This window comes from Aspergillus clavatus, genomic scaffold (genome assembly GCF_000002715.2).
Source record: "Aspergillus clavatus NRRL 1 1099423829805 genomic scaffold, whole genome shotgun sequence".
Lineage (NCBI taxonomy): Eukaryota > Fungi > Ascomycota > Eurotiomycetes > Eurotiales > Aspergillaceae > Aspergillus > Aspergillus clavatus.
In genome coordinates this window covers 55,190-71,975 of record NW_001517094.1, presented here as the reverse complement: position 1 = coordinate 71,975, position 16,786 = coordinate 55,190, and the positions used below count along the sequence as shown (strand labels likewise).

At 51.7% G+C, this 16,786-nt stretch overlaps 10 protein-coding genes across 10 annotated transcripts, besides 3 other annotated features; 7 read left to right on the top strand and 3 right to left on the bottom strand.

Annotated features, from left to right (window-relative positions):
• Positions 1-668: 668 nt before the first annotated feature.
• Positions 669-695: a microsatellite.
• Positions 696-1,334: 639 nt separating this feature from the next.
• atfC (bZIP transcription factor atfC) lies at positions 1,335-2,171 on the top strand (the record flags this gene model as incomplete). The annotated part of the gene is made up of 1 exon (XM_001268535.1): positions 1,335-2,171. The coding sequence occupies one exon, from the start codon at positions 1,335-1,337 to the stop codon at positions 2,169-2,171; it is 837 nt and encodes a 278-aa protein (XP_001268536.1).
• Positions 2,172-2,398: 227 nt separating this feature from the next.
• Positions 2,399-2,426: a microsatellite.
• Positions 2,427-2,485: 59 nt separating this feature from the next.
• Positions 2,486-2,518: a microsatellite.
• A 649-nt stretch (positions 2,519-3,167) lies between these two features.
• ACLA_018130 (RING finger domain protein) lies at positions 3,168-3,755 on the top strand (the record flags this gene model as incomplete). Its single annotated transcript, XM_001268534.1, has 1 exon — positions 3,168-3,755. One exon carries the CDS (start codon positions 3,168-3,170, stop codon positions 3,753-3,755), a length of 588 nt encoding a protein of 195 aa, XP_001268535.1.
• A 984-nt stretch (positions 3,756-4,739) lies between these two features.
• ACLA_018120 (heat shock 9/12 family protein) lies at positions 4,740-5,142 on the top strand (the record flags this gene model as incomplete). The annotated part of the gene is made up of 3 exons (XM_001268533.1): positions 4,740-4,773; positions 4,851-5,040; positions 5,100-5,142. 3 exons carry the CDS (start codon positions 4,740-4,742, stop codon positions 5,140-5,142), a joined length of 267 nt encoding a protein of 88 aa, XP_001268534.1.
• Positions 5,143-5,775: 633 nt separating this feature from the next.
• On the top strand, positions 5,776-6,725 carry ACLA_018110 (SDR family NAD(P)-dependent oxidoreductase; the record flags this gene model as incomplete). The annotated part of the gene is made up of 2 exons (XM_001268532.1): positions 5,776-5,842; positions 5,899-6,725. 2 exons carry the CDS (start codon positions 5,776-5,778, stop codon positions 6,723-6,725), a joined length of 894 nt encoding a protein of 297 aa, XP_001268533.1.
• Positions 6,726-7,411: 686 nt separating this feature from the next.
• Positions 7,412-7,897, bottom strand: ACLA_018100 (uncharacterized protein; the record flags this gene model as incomplete). Its single annotated transcript, XM_001268531.1, has 2 exons — positions 7,412-7,488; positions 7,537-7,897. The coding sequence occupies 2 exons, from the start codon at positions 7,895-7,897 to the stop codon at positions 7,412-7,414; spliced, it is 438 nt and encodes a 145-aa protein (XP_001268532.1).
• Positions 7,898-8,932: 1,035 nt separating this feature from the next.
• ACLA_018090 (sugar porter family MFS transporter) lies at positions 8,933-10,639 on the top strand (the record flags this gene model as incomplete). Its single annotated transcript, XM_001268530.1, has 3 exons — positions 8,933-9,469; positions 9,517-10,227; positions 10,277-10,639. 3 exons carry the CDS (start codon positions 8,933-8,935, stop codon positions 10,637-10,639), a joined length of 1,611 nt encoding a protein of 536 aa, XP_001268531.1.
• Positions 10,640-10,838: 199 nt separating this feature from the next.
• On the top strand, positions 10,839-11,342 carry ACLA_018080 (Dabb family protein; the record flags this gene model as incomplete). Its single annotated transcript, XM_001268529.1, has 3 exons — positions 10,839-10,845; positions 10,959-11,187; positions 11,237-11,342. 3 exons carry the CDS (start codon positions 10,839-10,841, stop codon positions 11,340-11,342), a joined length of 342 nt encoding a protein of 113 aa, XP_001268530.1.
• A 148-nt stretch (positions 11,343-11,490) lies between these two features.
• ACLA_018070 (uncharacterized protein) lies at positions 11,491-12,268 on the bottom strand (the record flags this gene model as incomplete). Its single annotated transcript, XM_001268528.1, has 2 exons — positions 11,491-11,846; positions 11,899-12,268. 2 exons carry the CDS (start codon positions 12,266-12,268, stop codon positions 11,491-11,493), a joined length of 726 nt encoding a protein of 241 aa, XP_001268529.1.
• Positions 12,269-13,741: 1,473 nt separating this feature from the next.
• On the top strand, positions 13,742-15,729 carry ACLA_018060 (peptidase S41 family protein; the record flags this gene model as incomplete). The annotated part of the gene is made up of 5 exons (XM_001268527.1): positions 13,742-14,012; positions 14,067-14,321; positions 14,365-14,491; positions 14,541-15,405; positions 15,454-15,729. The coding sequence occupies 5 exons, from the start codon at positions 13,742-13,744 to the stop codon at positions 15,727-15,729; spliced, it is 1,794 nt and encodes a 597-aa protein (XP_001268528.1).
• Positions 15,730-16,073: 344 nt separating this feature from the next.
• Positions 16,074-16,754, bottom strand: ACLA_018050 (DJ-1/PfpI family protein; the record flags this gene model as incomplete). The annotated part of the gene is made up of 1 exon (XM_001268526.1): positions 16,074-16,754. The coding sequence occupies one exon, from the start codon at positions 16,752-16,754 to the stop codon at positions 16,074-16,076; it is 681 nt and encodes a 226-aa protein (XP_001268527.1).
• Between the last annotated feature and the right edge of the window lie 32 nt (positions 16,755-16,786).

The window sequence follows — 16,786 nt, the reverse complement described above, 5'->3', positions numbered from 1 at the left end:
AGATTCCAGATCCCGATCGACAAGCAAATGCCGCATCAACAACCCCACTATCTTTCTCTTTCCCCTGGCAGATTTCCTTTTGATGCTGAGCGGATGGATCGAAGAGCCGGAAGGGCCAGTCAAGAACTAGTGCTTGAGCTTGAAGCGGTCATACATCAAATGACATCTTATCCTCCTTGAGCACTCCACGCAGGGGTAGGAGATGTATGGGTTTTTTGCACTGCTTACAGAGTACAGAGCACTGTACTGTATATACTGTAATCTGTATACGAGCAAACTGAAAAAGCCATATGACGTCAATCCATGGTTGCACGTACTCCTTTTAATAAGTTCCATTACCATACGTAAGGTAATATAGCATGGATAGGCCCGACTGGCGTACAAAAGTTCCAGCCAATCAGAGTACAGTTTCGATTTACTCCGAAGAGGCAGGTTCCCAAGTCCCAACCCAACACTAAGGTATGGGTGCTACAGTGCTACTTATGAGTACTCCGGAGTACCTTGACTACCTCCTGGCGGGCAACAATATGCAGATCTGTTGAATTTTTTTAAACTCTGTCTTGAGATGTGATTCTGCTGACGTTGGTCCCTTGCTCATGCGGCTCATTGATCCTTCTTTTTTCCTTTTCCCCCTCGAATGATGGGAAGGGCATCTGAAAAGGGAAACCTTTTTTTCTTTTCTTTTTTTTTTTTTTGAGGTTCCATGAAAACGGGCTGTCATCCTGAGTTCCCATTGAGATCTCCACAAGGTTTCATCCAATGGTCAGCTTTCCCTAGACTCAGCCAAGAAGCTTGACCCCGCAGATTTACCGCTAGCGCGCTGCCGGCTCTGTCCTCCGACCAATCACACGGGTCTGCGTCATACCCTCCATCAATGTAACGGGAATTCAGTGGGAAGTTAGTAAGTTGGTCAGGGAAGGTTGCTGTCACCCTCCGGGTACTTTGGCTGTACATGGAAGACTACAAGTGGACTGTTCTGGAGGATCGCCTCCCGATATTAAGGTTCAGTTACATCAGGATTATCTGTATGACTTCGAGCAGAACGAACCACCACTTGAGGATGCATTCTCCAGGGTACACCTCCTCAGTTTGCTATATAAATGTGAGGGTCTGGTTCATCAATTGATGGGTCTTGATGATTGAAGATATTGCCACTGTCGCTTGGCCCTTTGATTATTGTCCTACCCTATACTACAGAATTAGTTCCAATCGATGTGCTGGTCTAGCTATATCCTGACACACTTGCTCTGGCCTTTTGCTTTCATACTTTGCTAGCCTTGCTGCCATCGGGCTTGCCTAAAACTTTGACGATCCATCCCAAGATAGCGGGTATCATGACCACTGCAATGCTGGCCCAGCAGCCCTCTTTGGGTGCTCCGAATCAGCTGGTCGACTGGTCTATGTTCAATCCAAACACCCTCTCCTTGCAGGCTGCACCGGCATCATCTGCTCCGTATCCCTCTGCTGCTCTCCTGACCGAGGCGGATCTTCATGTTCTCAATCTCCCATTATTCCTGCAAAAGAGCACAGACGTCGACAACCATCCCGCCCTCGATCCCCTCCAGATCCATTCGGCGGAGCTCAAGCCCACTCCCGCCAATCATCACGACGCCCACTCCACTCGGTCCTGCCGCGCCTCTATCAGCAGCTCCTCATCCATCCACTCCTCGATCACCACCGGATCAGAAACCGCCGCTTCCAAGAAAGCTACAAAACCCAAACGCCCTTCCAAGTCCAAGATATATGCACCCGATGATCCCCTGCGAGAGAGATATCTGGAGCGCAACCGCCGCGCAGCCACCAAATGCCGTCGCCAGAAGAAAGAGCGGAATCAGCAGCTGGAGACCCTCTATCACAAACAATCTGCCGACCAGGAGCGCCTGCTATCCGAGCGGGATCGCATGCGCTCGGAGCTGCTCACTCTCAAGGATGAGCTATTAAAACATGCACAGTGCGAGGACCCTTCTCTGAAGTGCTACTTGGCCCAGATGGTCGAGGATGTCGGTGCGCGGCGCTCGGCCAGCTACTCGTCGGCTTCTTCATATCCTACGGCGGGCATGCCGCCGCCGCAGCCTTTGGTGTTCACCGACGAAGAGATGCAGTCCCTGACGAGGGTGGGCGAAGTTCCATGGACCATACCGGGTGACTTTGTCGATTTTGCTCAGAGGTAGTATATGACACAATATTTCTGGATTTCTTTGCATTCGATTGCAGCGATTTTAGCGAGCGCATATGTATATTATTGCTACTATCGGGTCGGAAGTTGACCACATGAGCCCTGATGATTCCTATGTCTAATCTATGATTACAATGTACTAGACTATTATTCTATTATTTGTGGGTTATAGTCGAGCAAGAACAACATCTAGCCTCTACCATTCTATCATTCCAGCGATATCATATATATACTTGTCATATATATACTTACCTGCTTCATTGTTGTTCCGACTTTAAGGTCTGTTCTGCTACCTTCTATATTGGGTGCTGCACGCAGGCTCCTGCACGCAGGCTCCTGCACCCCATCAAACCTGCCTCTGGGCTCTGCCGAGGGCTGAGGCCACACAGCATGTGTGGCCAAAAGTCCTTGTACAAAGTGTAACTATGATGCATTAGGTCATCGATTCATTCATAACTCCACCTTTATGTATCCTCGTCTCCCGTGATTGGCTGCCTAGCTGCCGAGCTCGGCTAGAGCAGTCACGTGCATTGCTAACGTCATCCATTCCGTTCACACCCAAGAACCATGCAATCCTTCTTGATCCAATAATTCAAGGCCAATACCCCTGGAAACATCTTCCGCCCACGGGAATTTCTGGGAGAATCGCTTCAATTCCCCAAGGGCTCCTCATCTTCCGAGTTCCGACCGCCTGGGTCCAAGCCGGCCGAGCCCCGGAATTTGATCTTGGCTTGACAGGGCTGGCGGATCAGCCAATGATGCAAATTCCACACGGGGACGTCAAAGAAAATAGGCGATCCGGTAAGAAACCACAGAAGGAAAATCGGCACTGACAAGAAAGGTATATAACCTCAAAGCTGGCCAAAGCCCCCTCCGTCAGGGAAGCGGACTACCCACCACCCAGCACAGACCCCAAGTAGCCAGAGTCAATGACCCTTGTTCCTTTCTCGCTAGGGACAACCGGGTTCTATTCTCTTGCCATTGCCCAGCCATGTCTGTCTGTCTCGTTCCGATGATGACTACTGTGCCGCCGGCCGGTATCCCTCCGGCTGCTGCACCAACGCGACGGCCGCGCGATGGGTTACTCGTGCTGGATGTTCGGTCGCAGTGGCTGGCCTGGAAAACCGCCGAGGTGCTCTTCACGCGGCTCCTCAACAAGCAGCTGCGCCGCCGCTGGGTTCTCGAATGCAAGCATACGCGCTCCCTCCCCCGCGCTCAGCGGTTCCGCCCCATCGCAATACTCCAGCCGATCCCCGAGCTGGCAGGGTGGGTGACCGCCGTCCCGCACGCCGATCTAGAGGCACTCAAGGAGCGCGTGAAATGGCTGCGGGCCCGTGCCGAAAAAGGCAAGGAGCTTGTCAGTGAGATGGAGCGCAGAATCCAGTTAGGGATCCGGCCGGATCCGACCAACTTCTGCCACTCGTGTGTGTCAATTGATGCGCGCGATGTATTTCTGACCGAGTGCGGGCACCGGGTTTGCTTGACATGCGTGCGCTACAGTACGGATGATCGGGGGTTATACGACTGTGGGATCTGTTTCGCGCCGACGAAATTTATACCGAAGAGGGAGACATTTTAGTCGGAGGCATGGGTGATTACACTGTTCTTTGGGGTTGGATTCGGTTGTTTAGCTGCGTTGACGCTCCTTTTCGTTCCTTTCTATGCACATGGATGTTTTTCGGGTCTGTATTGAGACCTGCTGGACCATTTTTCCACCTATACAGTCCTACAGTATAATCTGTGTGTCTTGACGACATATCAATGACCACGAATGCAAAAGAAAGTTGAAATCCATACATAATTTCTTTCGTAGAATGCGCATCTGGTGGTGGAGTTCAAGGTATATATATAGTCAGCTTCTACCCTCTGTTGCGATTTATAGATGTTCATGATTGTGGGCAGAGTTAGTATCAGTCACCCTCGCATATATCCCTCATTTTTCTCCAGCCACCTACACCATCACCACCAAGTTTCATAGAGTAGCAGTTTCGTTTCAAGGTCGAATGTGATGCAAATGGAATTTTGCTTGTACTACAGATTGGAGATAAATGACGTCATAGACATATAGGGAGTAACATTAACCTCGCATCGCATGAAGAAGCAGAGAAACTATGTAGACATGGACAATAAGCTACCATCTCCTGCATTCTGCGTTCTTAGACTCTTGTATACATCATGGACATCGTGGTACTACCATAGTTGGACTGGACTACAATACTCCGTACTATGATGGCCTTGACTCCAGGGGTCCTCTCTCTCCCATGACGTCGCTCCCGCCATCACCCGCCCACTCCTCCACGGCCACAGCATCATCCATTTCCCCCAGAAACGAGCCAGATCATGATCTCAGCCAGCAAACTCAATATCGACTATCCCTTCGTTCGGCGTCACCAGCCATGACGTCTCGATTTCATGCTGGACTTGCAAAACCTATAAGAAGAAGGATGTCTCTGGGGAAAGAAGACGATTCCATCAACATAAGCACAATCACATCAGAATCAACCAACCGGTCTACATCCCTTTTCAACTTAATTTCTCCTTCAAAAACCTCCCATCAATCAACATGTCTGACACCGGCCGCAAGGATTTCACCACTAGTATGTTGTACCGCCATAACTATTCTCCCCTGGTACCTCGAGAGAGAAACCGAGTACTAACGAACATCCCTCAACAGAGGCTCAGGAGAAGATGACTCCTAACTCGCAAAAGTCCACCATGGACAAGATGAAGGAGACCGTCACCGATGCCTCCGACCGCATGGGCAGCGGCATGCAGTCCGACAACCAAAAGTCCTACACCCAGCAGGCCTTTGACTCGATGCGCGGCCAGACCGACCGAGCCCAGGGCGGCAGCGGCGAAACTATGTAGGTTTATCCCACGTTTTTGTTATACGGAATCGCAGGTGCTAATCAGCTGGAAATAGTGCTCAGAAGGCGAAGAATGCCATGGGCTTGGGTGACCACTAAGTTATGATATAAGAACCATGTATACTAGCTATGATGATAATAATACAAACCACTCAGATTAACTGAGTCACATATTATACAGAGGACTGTCCTATCATTCCACCATCAATCTGTAGTTTCTGTCCCGTCGACGACTATCTTCAACCATCAGAGTGTAGAATTGTATGAATATTTTACTAGGTGGCTCGATCCAAGATCTTCCATCTCCCCTCAGATCGATAACAAGCCCAACAGGGGCGGAGAGACAGGAGGAGAATGGACGACCTTACTATGGATGACATCTGGTAAAAAGCCTCCAGACAGCATGAATTGGAACATTGAAGTGGCAAGAGGCGGCATGTTTGGTATCTTGCTGCCTCTACGTCATCCTGATGAACCCTTCATCCCTCTTCTCTGTCAAACTGGTTTCAGCTTCTCCACTGCAAGGAAAAATTGCTACATGATACAAGTCAAGTTTGTGCTTCAGGCTGCAAGATGGCATTACGCCAATATGATAGAATGTATGACACAGTGCTGGTCTCGCGCTTATATGGTACGGGATGAGCAAACCTTACAGTGAAGATCTACAGACAATACATACTACATACACAATCAAAGACAGCAACTCAAAACACTCTTACACATCCAATCGCCATGTCGGACGCTCAGCAGCTGAACCACCGCTTCACGCTGGAGAGCCTCTTCGGCGTCAAGGGTCGAGGTACGTTCCAACAATTATTGTCATCTCGTTGATCGGTATACTAACTTTTCCAAAAGTTGCCCTCGTCACCGGAGGTGGCTCTGGAATCGGTCTCATGATCACTCAGGCCCTGGCTGTGAACGGCGCCAAGGTCTACATCACCGGCCGGACAGGAGAGAAGCTCGACCGGGTTGCCGAACTCTACTCCCGCGACATCCCAGGACAGATCATCCCCATTTCCGGCGACATCACCAGCAAGGAGTCCATCCAGGAACTGGTCGATGAGATTTCCTCAAAAGAAAAAGCGCTGCACATTCTCGTCAATAACGCTGGTATCTCCGGTTCCACCCAGGACACCGATAGCAAGAGCGCCGAGGAGCTGCACCAGAAGCTCTTCCAGGATAAGGCCAACTCTTTCGATGAATGGGACAGCATCTACCGCACCAACGTGTCGCAGCTCTACTTCACCACCACGGCCTTCTTGCCCCTGTTGAACAAGGGAACCGACATCGAGCATGGCTGGTCCAGCACCGTCGTCAACATTACTTCGATCTCGGGCATTGTCAAGACTTCTCAGCATCACTTCAACTACAACGCCAGCAAGGCCGCGGCCATCCACGTGAGCAGAATGCTAGCGCATGAAATCGCTTCCTCCGGCCTCAAGATCCGCGTCAACAATATCGCACCCGGTGTGTTCCCCTCCGAAATGACCGCCAACGAGAGCGACGACAAGCAGAAGAGTTCCCTGCCTAAGGAGCAGTATGAGGGCAAGGTTCCTGCCGGTCGACCAGGCAAGGATGAAGATATGGGAAGTGCAATTCTGTTTGCCGTCACCAATCAGTACTTGAACGGGCAGACGATCGTGGTAGACGGCGGATACGTCCTAGCTGCTGGAACGGTCTAGAGTGGTGCCCTGAGTATGAGGATGAGATCACGACCAAGTAAATACATGAATGTATACTATCATCTTAATGCGAGAATAAAAAGTCTCGGAGTTTTGCAGTATTCAGATTACATCCATATGCCTATCTCTTGCACCAATGTAGCTCAATATTAAACCAGAGCACTTGATAAATCACAACATTTGATCCCTTCTTGGTATACCGAATAGGTCGCGGTTTGAATTATGTCTGGTCGAATTAGGGGATGGATAGAGAGCCCCTCGAGACAAGTCTATCGGATTGGTCAAGAAAACCACAAGGATAGAGCTACCCTCCATTGTGTTAATAGATACTCCATAATTTTGGTCGTCTCTTCTTGGCGCAGTTTTTCTTGAGGCTAATAGATCACCTAGAGATCTATCCACGATAATTTCAGGGAAAGAAGTAGTACTTCATATGGAAATTCGGAGCACAAATGGAAGAAGCTCAATGATATTGTACATGAAACAGTACAGATGGTTTCATCGCATGATACAGTCGCTTTGATTTTCAGGAAAGAGATGACCCCACGTACCGGACTGAACGAAGGGTAAAAGCTGAAATCATATATAGCAGCAATACACAAAACAACCCGTAGTCCAATATACATTATCCGTTAGATTCATGATAAGCAAACCTCTAGCAACGCGCCGTGAACAAAGGACCATAATCAAAGTACAGCCTGGAGAATCATGGCCCCTCCAGACAGAAGGATCATATCCGATGTCCGCAAAGACAGAACACTCCCTACTACAATCAGCATCTCATAGCGAATTGAGCGTCAAACAAACGTACCCTGACTATTCGGCACCGTTCCGTCTGAATTGACCTGATTCAGGCACATCTGGGTATACGAACCCAGAGCCACCTCTAGTTGATCTGCAGGATTCTGGCATTTCGCCGCGACACAATCGGTGATTGATGCCTTCCCTTGCTTGCTGGATTGAAAAGTGCCGGACTGGCAGATGCAGTTGATGTCGGAGGGCTTGCTGCTCTTCGCGGCATCCCCGCCGCACTTGCTCTTCGCGATATCATCGAAGAAGTCGTTGAAGCAGGGCTGCATGCATGACGAAAGGCTTTTCACCCATTCGTTGTAGGTATCGGCCATCACGGCCGTGCTAAGGGCGAGAAGCAAGAGATATAGCAGCGACCGCATGTTGATTGTCTGTGGGTGTTGTAGCTATGGACCCTTGTGTAGTTTCGATCTAAGATGTGGAAAAACCCAAACCCACCGGACATGTCAGACTGAGGCTTGGGCGTCTGATGATTTTTTGCAGCATGTGCGAGTCAGAGGATCTACGGCTCCTTTGGTTTCTGCCCCTGAGCTGCATAAATCGAGGAGCTAAGCCTGTGTTGACCATGGATACAGGATAAGCAGGACTAAGCAGCAAGGGCCCCTCGCTAGGCCACTAGTCCATTCTTCAGGAACAAAATGATCTAGCGGCTCTGGTTGGGGAGACCTGCTTTTCTCGAACAGAATGAAGTAATCTTCATTGTTTCGAGAAATAATAGATATATGGACACCAAAGACAAATGGATGATGATCCTGAATATGCCAGACTCGTCGATGTTGACAGAATGAAGAGAGGATTTATCCAGGATTAGTCATGGCACTGCACAAGCAGTTCTTCCACAAGACACTATACCAGTTCCGGCCTAGCGCCTAGCTGTCTAGAGCGTCCCAAAAGGGTAAAGCGGGGCAGTTCGTTTATCCCAATCAGAAACCACAAACAACCAACACGCCCCAAGTCTGTTCTGTTTCTTCTGTATAGCTTCACTCTGTGGTGAAGAGCATGGCAATCCACTGAAATCATCCATTTTGATTCCATTTTGATGGAAAAAATGCCCATCATGGAGACTATCCTCACCTTTGACCTACGACATCATCTTATACCCCACGGGGACGGTTAAGCGCTTTCCCCTCGGTCATCCACCGATTATCCACTCGGGACCACACAAGAGCAACACACCAACACCCGCTATTTCCGTTGATTTCAAATGCATGTCCCGATGATGAACTCACCGGCGATCCTACTCTCTATATCTCCACAATCCCTGCCTCAGTCCGGGGGATAATCTCTTGCCCACGGGGTTCTCCGCTCCTAGCGAACCCATTTAATCCCCCAATTCAACCTGAAGGTAATCGTTTCTTGATCTCATTTCTACTGGACCTGGGACACAGTCAACCATCATGTCGATTCTCTCGCTGGTCGAGGACCGTCCCACGCCGCCGCAGGTCTACAACTGGCGCATCTACCTACTGGCCGCCGTGGCATCATGTGCCTCCTGCATGATTGGCTACGATAGTGCCTTCATCGGCCAAACCATCGAGTTGGACTCCTTCCGCAAGGAATTTCACTTTGCAGAATGGTCCGACACCAAAATTCGAGAGACCAGCTCGAATATCGTCTCCCTGTATCAGGCTGGAGCATTCTTCGGGGCCCTCTTTGCATATCCCATCGGCTACTTCGTTGGTCGCAAATGGGGCTTGCTTGCCGCCGCCTGTATATTTACTCTCGGATCGGGGTTAATGCTGGGTGCGAATGGTGACCGCGGTCTGGGGCTCATGTACGGCGGCCGGGTGCTGGCGGGCTTGGGTGTTGGGGCGGGGTCTAACCTCACTCCCATCTATATCTCCGAGTTGGCACCTCCGGCCATCCGTGGTCGTCTCGTTGGTGTGTATGAGTTGGGATGGCAAATCGGGGGACTGGTGGGGTTCTGGATCAACGTTTGTTCTCCTTCCTTGTATTCATTTGGGCAAGCTGACCGGAACAGTATGGCGTCTCGACGACTATGGCGCCTAGTCACCGTCAATGGGTCATTCCCTTCGCCGTGCAACTCATCCCAGCAGGTCTTCTGATCATCGGCGCTCTGTGCATTCGCGAATCACCCCGGTGGTTATTCTCGCGCGGCCGCCGCGAGGAGGCCATTCGAAACCTTTGTTGGGTGCGCCAGCTAGAACCCCAAGAGCTGTATATTGTCGAGGAGATTGCTGGAATTGACCAGGCACTTGAGGAGCAACGCGCGAGTATCGGCATTGGCTTCTGGAAGCCTTTCCAGGCTGCCGGAACAAGTCCCAAAGTGATGTGGCGGTTATTCCTCGGCTTCTCCCTCTTCTTCTGGCAGAACGGTTCAGGAATCAACGCCATCAACTACTACAGCCCAACTGTCTTCAAGAGCATCGGTGTCCGCGGACAGACCAACTCGCTGCTGACCGGTATCTTTGGAGTAGTCAAGATGGTGGTCACCATCATCTGGCTGTTGTGGCTCATCGACCGCCTTGGCCGTCGACGGCTGCTCATCTGGGGCGCATTGACTGGATCGATCTGTTTGTGGATCATCGGCGCCTATATCTACGTTGTGGATCCGGCAAACAACCCCACGGGCGAGCTGAACTCCACCGGCATCATGGCCATCTTCTTCTTCTATCTATACACGGCATGCTATACGCCTTCATGGAACGGCACTCCGTGGGTATTGAACTCAGTAAGTTTTCAATCTCGCCCGAAGGATCGCCCACTAATTAAATCGATAGGAAATGTTCGACCCCAATATGCGCTCCCTAGCCCAGGCATGTGCCTCGGCGAGCAATTGGCTTTGGAACTTTCTCGTTTCGTACTTCACCCTGCAGATGTTCACCGCGATGAAGTATGGCGTGTGGTTCTTCTTCGCTAGTCTGATGATTCTGGCGACGATCTTTGTTTTCTTCCTGATCCCCGAAACCAAGGGTGTACCGCTCGAGGTTATGGATCGTTTGTTCGAGGTTAAACCGGTGTGGCGGGCCCATGGCGCGGTCATGACGGAGTTGCAACAGGAAGATGCGGCCTTTCGCCAGGCGGTGCAGGAGTCCAAACTTTTTGATGAGAAGGAGCAAGAGGAGCGGGTGGAAGGGCTTTAGCCTGAATCCAGCCAGCTAGGTGAAAAGGATTGTAAATGAATATAGACCGCTCTGCGTATTTTACAGCCATTGTATTTCAATGACTTCTGCCTCTCCATGACAGCATTTCAGATGACTCACGGTGAACAAGGGCATCTGCGGGGTTCGGCCAGTATCCGATGCACTACGGAGTCATCCCCGAGACGAAGCACAGTAGATCATGAGTGGTATTTTTTTCTTGACATATCACCTCCATCAGATCAGATAATTGTCATAACAATCGTCCACACCGGTCAGTATTCCCTACCCAACTCAGGATACATAGCTGACAAGGATAAAGTCCTCTTCAAGTTTCGTCCGGAAGTCAGCGAAGAGCATCGCAATGCCTTCGTCACGGAACTCAAGAAGCTGAAGAATCTCCCCTGCGTCAAATCCGGTCGGCTCCTCGTCGGTGGGCCCAGCATCACCGATCCCATCGAGCGCAGCAAAGGGTTTCAGATTGGTCTGGTAAGCTACCATGAAGACCGTGCTGCGCTGGCAGAGTATCAGGCGAGTGATGAGCATCATCGGTGAGTACAGAGAGTATCATTGAGGGGAGGCGGAGACTGATGGTCATAGGGTAACGTCGACGTACATGTTTCCGTACAAGGAGGATCTGGTCCGCTTTGATTTCGAGGTCGACGAGGAGGATGAGTACATGTGTCACTTTCCATTGGTGGCGTAGGGCCGACTTCTACCCATGCCAGATCTCTAGATATTTATACATTAAGTTCTTGGGGAGCAGCGAAGCCCAGGAAGAATCACAAAGAAATTCAGAAATCTAGCTTCCAAGGGAACCGCAAAAAAAATATAAACTACATCCCCATCGATCATTACGCCTGATTGGCCGGCAATTCATGGCACTCATGGGAACCAAGCTGAATCGGTAAGCTCTTGGTCGGTAGCTCCTGCGGTTGAAAGTCATGTTGCGTATACATGTGTTCTAGCTCGGGCTGGGTCACGGCAGGAGGTTGATGCTTTCTGCGTCGACGAAGGAGAAAGAACAAGAGTACCACAATTGCAGCCAGGCCCGCTATACCACCGACAACACCGCCTGCAATGGCCCCAGTATGACTCTCGCTCGTTTCTGGTTCTGATGTGGCTGTAGTCGTGGCCGCAGATGTGGACGTGGTCTTGGTAGATGAGACGGATAGTGACGGCTTTGGGGTCGATGTGGTCAACGCAGCGCCTAAATTTCCATTCGTGAGCACCAGAAAGCGGTTGAGGAGGAAGATACACACCTTTACTGATCGGAGTCAAGCCGATATACTTCGGATCCGCCGCGGTGTCGTTACCCAAGCAGCCCACCCAAACCGTATCGCGGACCCTGAAGCCCTTTTGTCCCTGTTCGCAACAGAAAGCGCCATCATGGTCATACAGGTCCCACGTCTTGTCCGCACACACGGGCGGGTTGTCGATGTAGGCGGTGCAGTTCATCATGCTTGGACAGCAGATCTGGTTGTCGTAGTTGGTCTCGGCGCCAGGGCACACGGAGCCGTGAGGACAACATGCATACCATGACTTCGACCATGTTGACCCACACGAGAACTCCCCCTCCAGGCAGGGGCTGTTGCGGCGAACGGCATAACCTTCGATATCTTCTGCGGACATTCTGGAGCGGTGACGCAGGCCACAGGAAAAGGGTTCCGATACAGGGTTTGAAATGGGAAGAAAGAAGTCAGACAAGCAGCTGGGGAGCGCGAAAAGAAAAAGGATAGCATTAGTGCTATGTTCACAGCCTCATCGACAAGGCTGCGGGTTGAGATGCGGAAGTGATCATCCGGGCGGTTTCTTCGATTTCGCTGATTTTATTGGTAAAGATGGCAGAGACAAGAGACTTGAGTTCAGACTCATCAATCTGCGCAAAGCATTGTCCAGTAGAATTGGCAGCCTATCCGAATGTTCTCCATCTCCTCGGCACGGTGGGCAGTCACTAATGCTTAGCTTTGGACCGGGGGGTGAGAGCAAGCAATCAGAACGCCGATTTGTGTTGGTTACTGCAGTCATCATTCTTGAATACAACACCTTACCGAATCAACTCGCTCTCTGAAGAGTGCAAGGACCGAGTTCCCCTGCTCAAACTTTGATTCTCCGACCTGATGAAGGGGCTCGCCAGCGCCAACTGGTCAAATCGCACAAATCAGACAAGCGTGTCCACCAACAGAACCACAAACAAACGCTCCACGCGACTCCACAGACGGCCTCGTGAAGGTTATTTCGGTGCCTAACCGGCTACATGAATCCTGACGGAACACCGCGAAGAGACCCGGCGCGAATCAGATATAGGGTCCGAGTCGTTCCTTAGACTGGCCCTGGCGACCTGCGATGCAGCGTACAAATCGAAGCTCCAGGCTTCGGGAGGATTCTGTGTTCATTTTGGAGGGATTTGACAAACCATGATGTATTCTGATGTCCTTGTTGGGATATTGACACTGCATCCAGCCGTGAGGCGTCTGTGTCACAATCGGTGCGGCAGTAAGGAGGTTCGCATCGACGTCGAAGGGCTCCAAAGGCCATGAAACTGCGTGAACCTTCTATATTTACGCTTTGGCTGCAATCCAAGTGCAACGGCCGATTCAAAAAAGGTACGTTGTCAGTGATATATATCGTTTGGCAAGGCAATACAGGGGTTGTCTAGGAGACCACCCCCGCTGATATCAAGCTTTCTTGACCCTTTAGAATCAAGAGCACTGACTGACCGTCTTTGTGCCACAGTGACACCATTGACTTGGCTCTTCTTGGCCTTCGAAGCCTGGATTCACGCCCTCCAAGTCGACGTATCCGCATCTCCGCATCGTCGTATATCCTATGGTGATCCGACACAGAGTTGGGCTGTGGAGCCAAACTCCACCACAAGTCCACAACAGCTTCATGCGCTATAAAAAGAAGGATTTTCTCCAGATTCAGTGGCGATCTATTGCCTCGTGGCCCCCTGAGAAGTGAGAAGAGACGATTGTGATAACGACGGATCGCATCGGCGTCGAGACCTGTGGACTGGCCTGTCACTGAACTTGGGAACTTATACTGAGCTGCCTCCCCGGCAACCAGCCACTTCCCACTTCTTCTCTCCACAACATCTTCACCATGCTTTACAAAAGCATTCTGTCAACACAATTCTGGGCTACGGCTCTTCTCACAGTGCAGGCATACCACCTTCAGCATGACGTACGCCAGGTCGAGCCCTGTGCCCAGGTCGGTGACTGGATTGCCGAGGCAAAGACCACCAAGGGAATCCCAGGTGGTTTGGTATATGGATGCTTGACATCGATGCCATTTGATGCACACAGCGCAGTGGATTTTGTCGACAAATATCGCAAGTATTTACAGTTCCAGTCAACGATCGAGACGCTGAAAGGTCGGTTCATTGTGTCAGATTTAGGGGGGGAGGTCAATGCTAAATCGTACACAGGTCCACCTCCAACTTATCGAATGCCACCGACCGATCTACTTGGAGGGTTAGACAGCATCAGAACTAAGGCCGAGAATAACGAATATGCTAATCACTGGGGTTTCGAATTCGACTTGAGACAACTCGTCAATTCCGCGCACGATGCTCATCTGTCACTCCAGCTCTGCTCAACAGTCCTCTTTCGCTTTTCCAATTCAATTCCTCTCGTCTCTGTTTCCCCAGATGGCCTGGAGCTCCCACAAATATACACTTTGGGTTCGTCTCTCCTCCTCATTCCAAGACGTAGCTGACTCGATAGACGATGCGCAACTCCTCATGGAAGGAGCCCGGTCTGTTTCGCCCGTGGTCTTGATTGACGGGCAAAAGGCCGCAGAGTACCTTGAACAGTTTACTTCTACGGCTCCTCTGCATGATGCGGATGCTCAGTAAGTGCTTTGCGAGCAGAAAAGCCAGATCAAGCTAACCAACGAACAGATACAACACTAATTTCCCCTCGCTCGCCAGCCAGGTCTCCATCGGCGCGCCTCGGAACAATGGATTATGGTCCCGGAATGTTGCAGAGATGTGGACGGGCGACCGGATCGATTTGACTTTTGCCAATGGTTCGACGCTCACGAGTCACAGAACAGCCGATCTCATCCGCTCCGAATTTCCGTTCCGTGACGGCGCGGCTCTGTTAGATGCTCGCTGCCGGAAAGCCCAGATTCCCTCGACGACCAGCGCCTCCTCTGACAGCGCTGGGTATCCCAACACCACCTGGACAAGTTACGGCGGAGGCATTGCGGGATACTTTTCCACCGCAGAGGAGCTCCAAGACGTCGGCGTGTTGGCTGTCACCACTTTCTCCGTGTATCCCTCGACCCTGAAGCAGGTCAGCGTGGAATTCCTGCGTAATGCGACCGCTGCTGGCAAGAAGAAGATCATTATTGACCTCTCCGCCAATCCAGGCGGCTCTCTGACATCCGGACTGGACTTGTTTCACATCTTTTTCCCTGATGTGGTGCCGTATACTGCGACAAGACTGCGCGCGCACCCCGGGGCAGAGTTCCTGGGCAAAGCGTTTGCGCGTCTGGCGCAGTCGGATCGCAAGCTATCCTTGGAGTTGTGGGACGCGAATCCGTTCTCATGGCAGTCGGCCGTAACACCGGATCAGGAGCGAGGATATGAATCACTCGAGGAGTGGTATGGACCGTATGACATCGAGGGGGCTTCTGTCTCTGGCTTGTATGCCAACTTCAACTACACGACTATTTCGACGCCATACTCGCCCATCACAGGATATGGGCCAATCCCTCTGGATCCTGCAGAGCGACTCTTCGCTCCGGAGGATATTGTCATGGTAAGGCGGGCTCCCTGACATAGACGACACAGTCAACTGACCGGGTAGATCACGGACGGAAACTGCGTCTCGACGTGTGCCTACTTTGTCGATCGGATGCATTGCCAGGGCGTTCGCACGGTCGCATTCGGCGGACGGCCGCAGTATGGGCCCATGCAGGCGATCGGAGGCACTCGCGGAGCGCAAAACCTCGCCTACGGGGGCATCTATTCGTACGTAGACATCGCGCATGGACTGGTCCGGGACTCGCTACGGAACGGATCCATCGCATTGATGACGACGGAGGAGTGGGCGGAGTTCAACCGATCCCTGCCGGTGCATTAAAATGAGTTTCCTTTTGTCTTTGGAGGAGGCATCAACCTGCGCAACGAGTATGCGCCTGGAGACGATGCGACGCCGCAACAGTTCACCTCTCAGGCGGCGGATTGCCGGCTGTTCTACACGGCGGATAACTGGTTCTCCCAAGAGACTGTTTGGAGGTCTGCAGCACGGGCGTTATTCCAGGGGGCGAGCCGCTGCGTCCGTGGGCCCATGCCCAGTGGTTAACGCGCCGGGAAGTGCCTGTACAGCAGTCATGGTTCGAGAACCGCTCTGAATGTGTAGATTAGTGTACATGTCCCCAGATAGCAAAGAAACTCATGATCTCGTCAAGCGCCATTCATCACTCCCTACATCTCTCGCCATGCATATCCCATGAACGCCGCCACCTCCACCGCGGCCGGCCGGCCGGACCGGAGCATGACGAGATGTAGCGCTGCATCGATTCCGTTTGTGATGCTCCCCGAGGTGATGATGCGCACCCGTGCCTCATTCAACCCCGAATCCACATAGTATACGGTTCCCGTCGAGCCTTCCGGTACTACCTCCGTCCTCTTCGACCCGGGTGTCCGACCCGTGTACTCGTCGCATAACTGCTGCAAGGGGCCCAGCGCCAACCGGTGCGATGTCGCCGTCGTACCCGCCAGGACCCCGGCAGCCGCCAGTAAATACGACCCGGTGCAGACGGAAAAGAGAACACGCTCACCGGTGGGACCGGGGTGTTTGGGGCCGAGTTTCGCGAACGCCGAGATCAGCTCGAGCAGTCCCTGGAGGTAGCCATTCGATGTGACGTGGGGTAGGATATGATTCGGTCGCGTCCCGGGGACGATGAGCACATCATATTCGGCGAGACGGTCCTTCGCTTCCGACAGTGAGAGATCGCGTTTGATCGTGACATTCTCCTGGGTGGTGGTGAATTCGTCGAGCGCCGCGATGGTTGTGGAGAAGCCGCTTTGGAAGAGGACACCGATGGGGCCGTTGGTGTCGAGGGTGTTGACGGAGGGATAGATCAGAATGAGGGCGGACGGCATATCGTAGAGAGATTGCACCAATTCAATGAGGT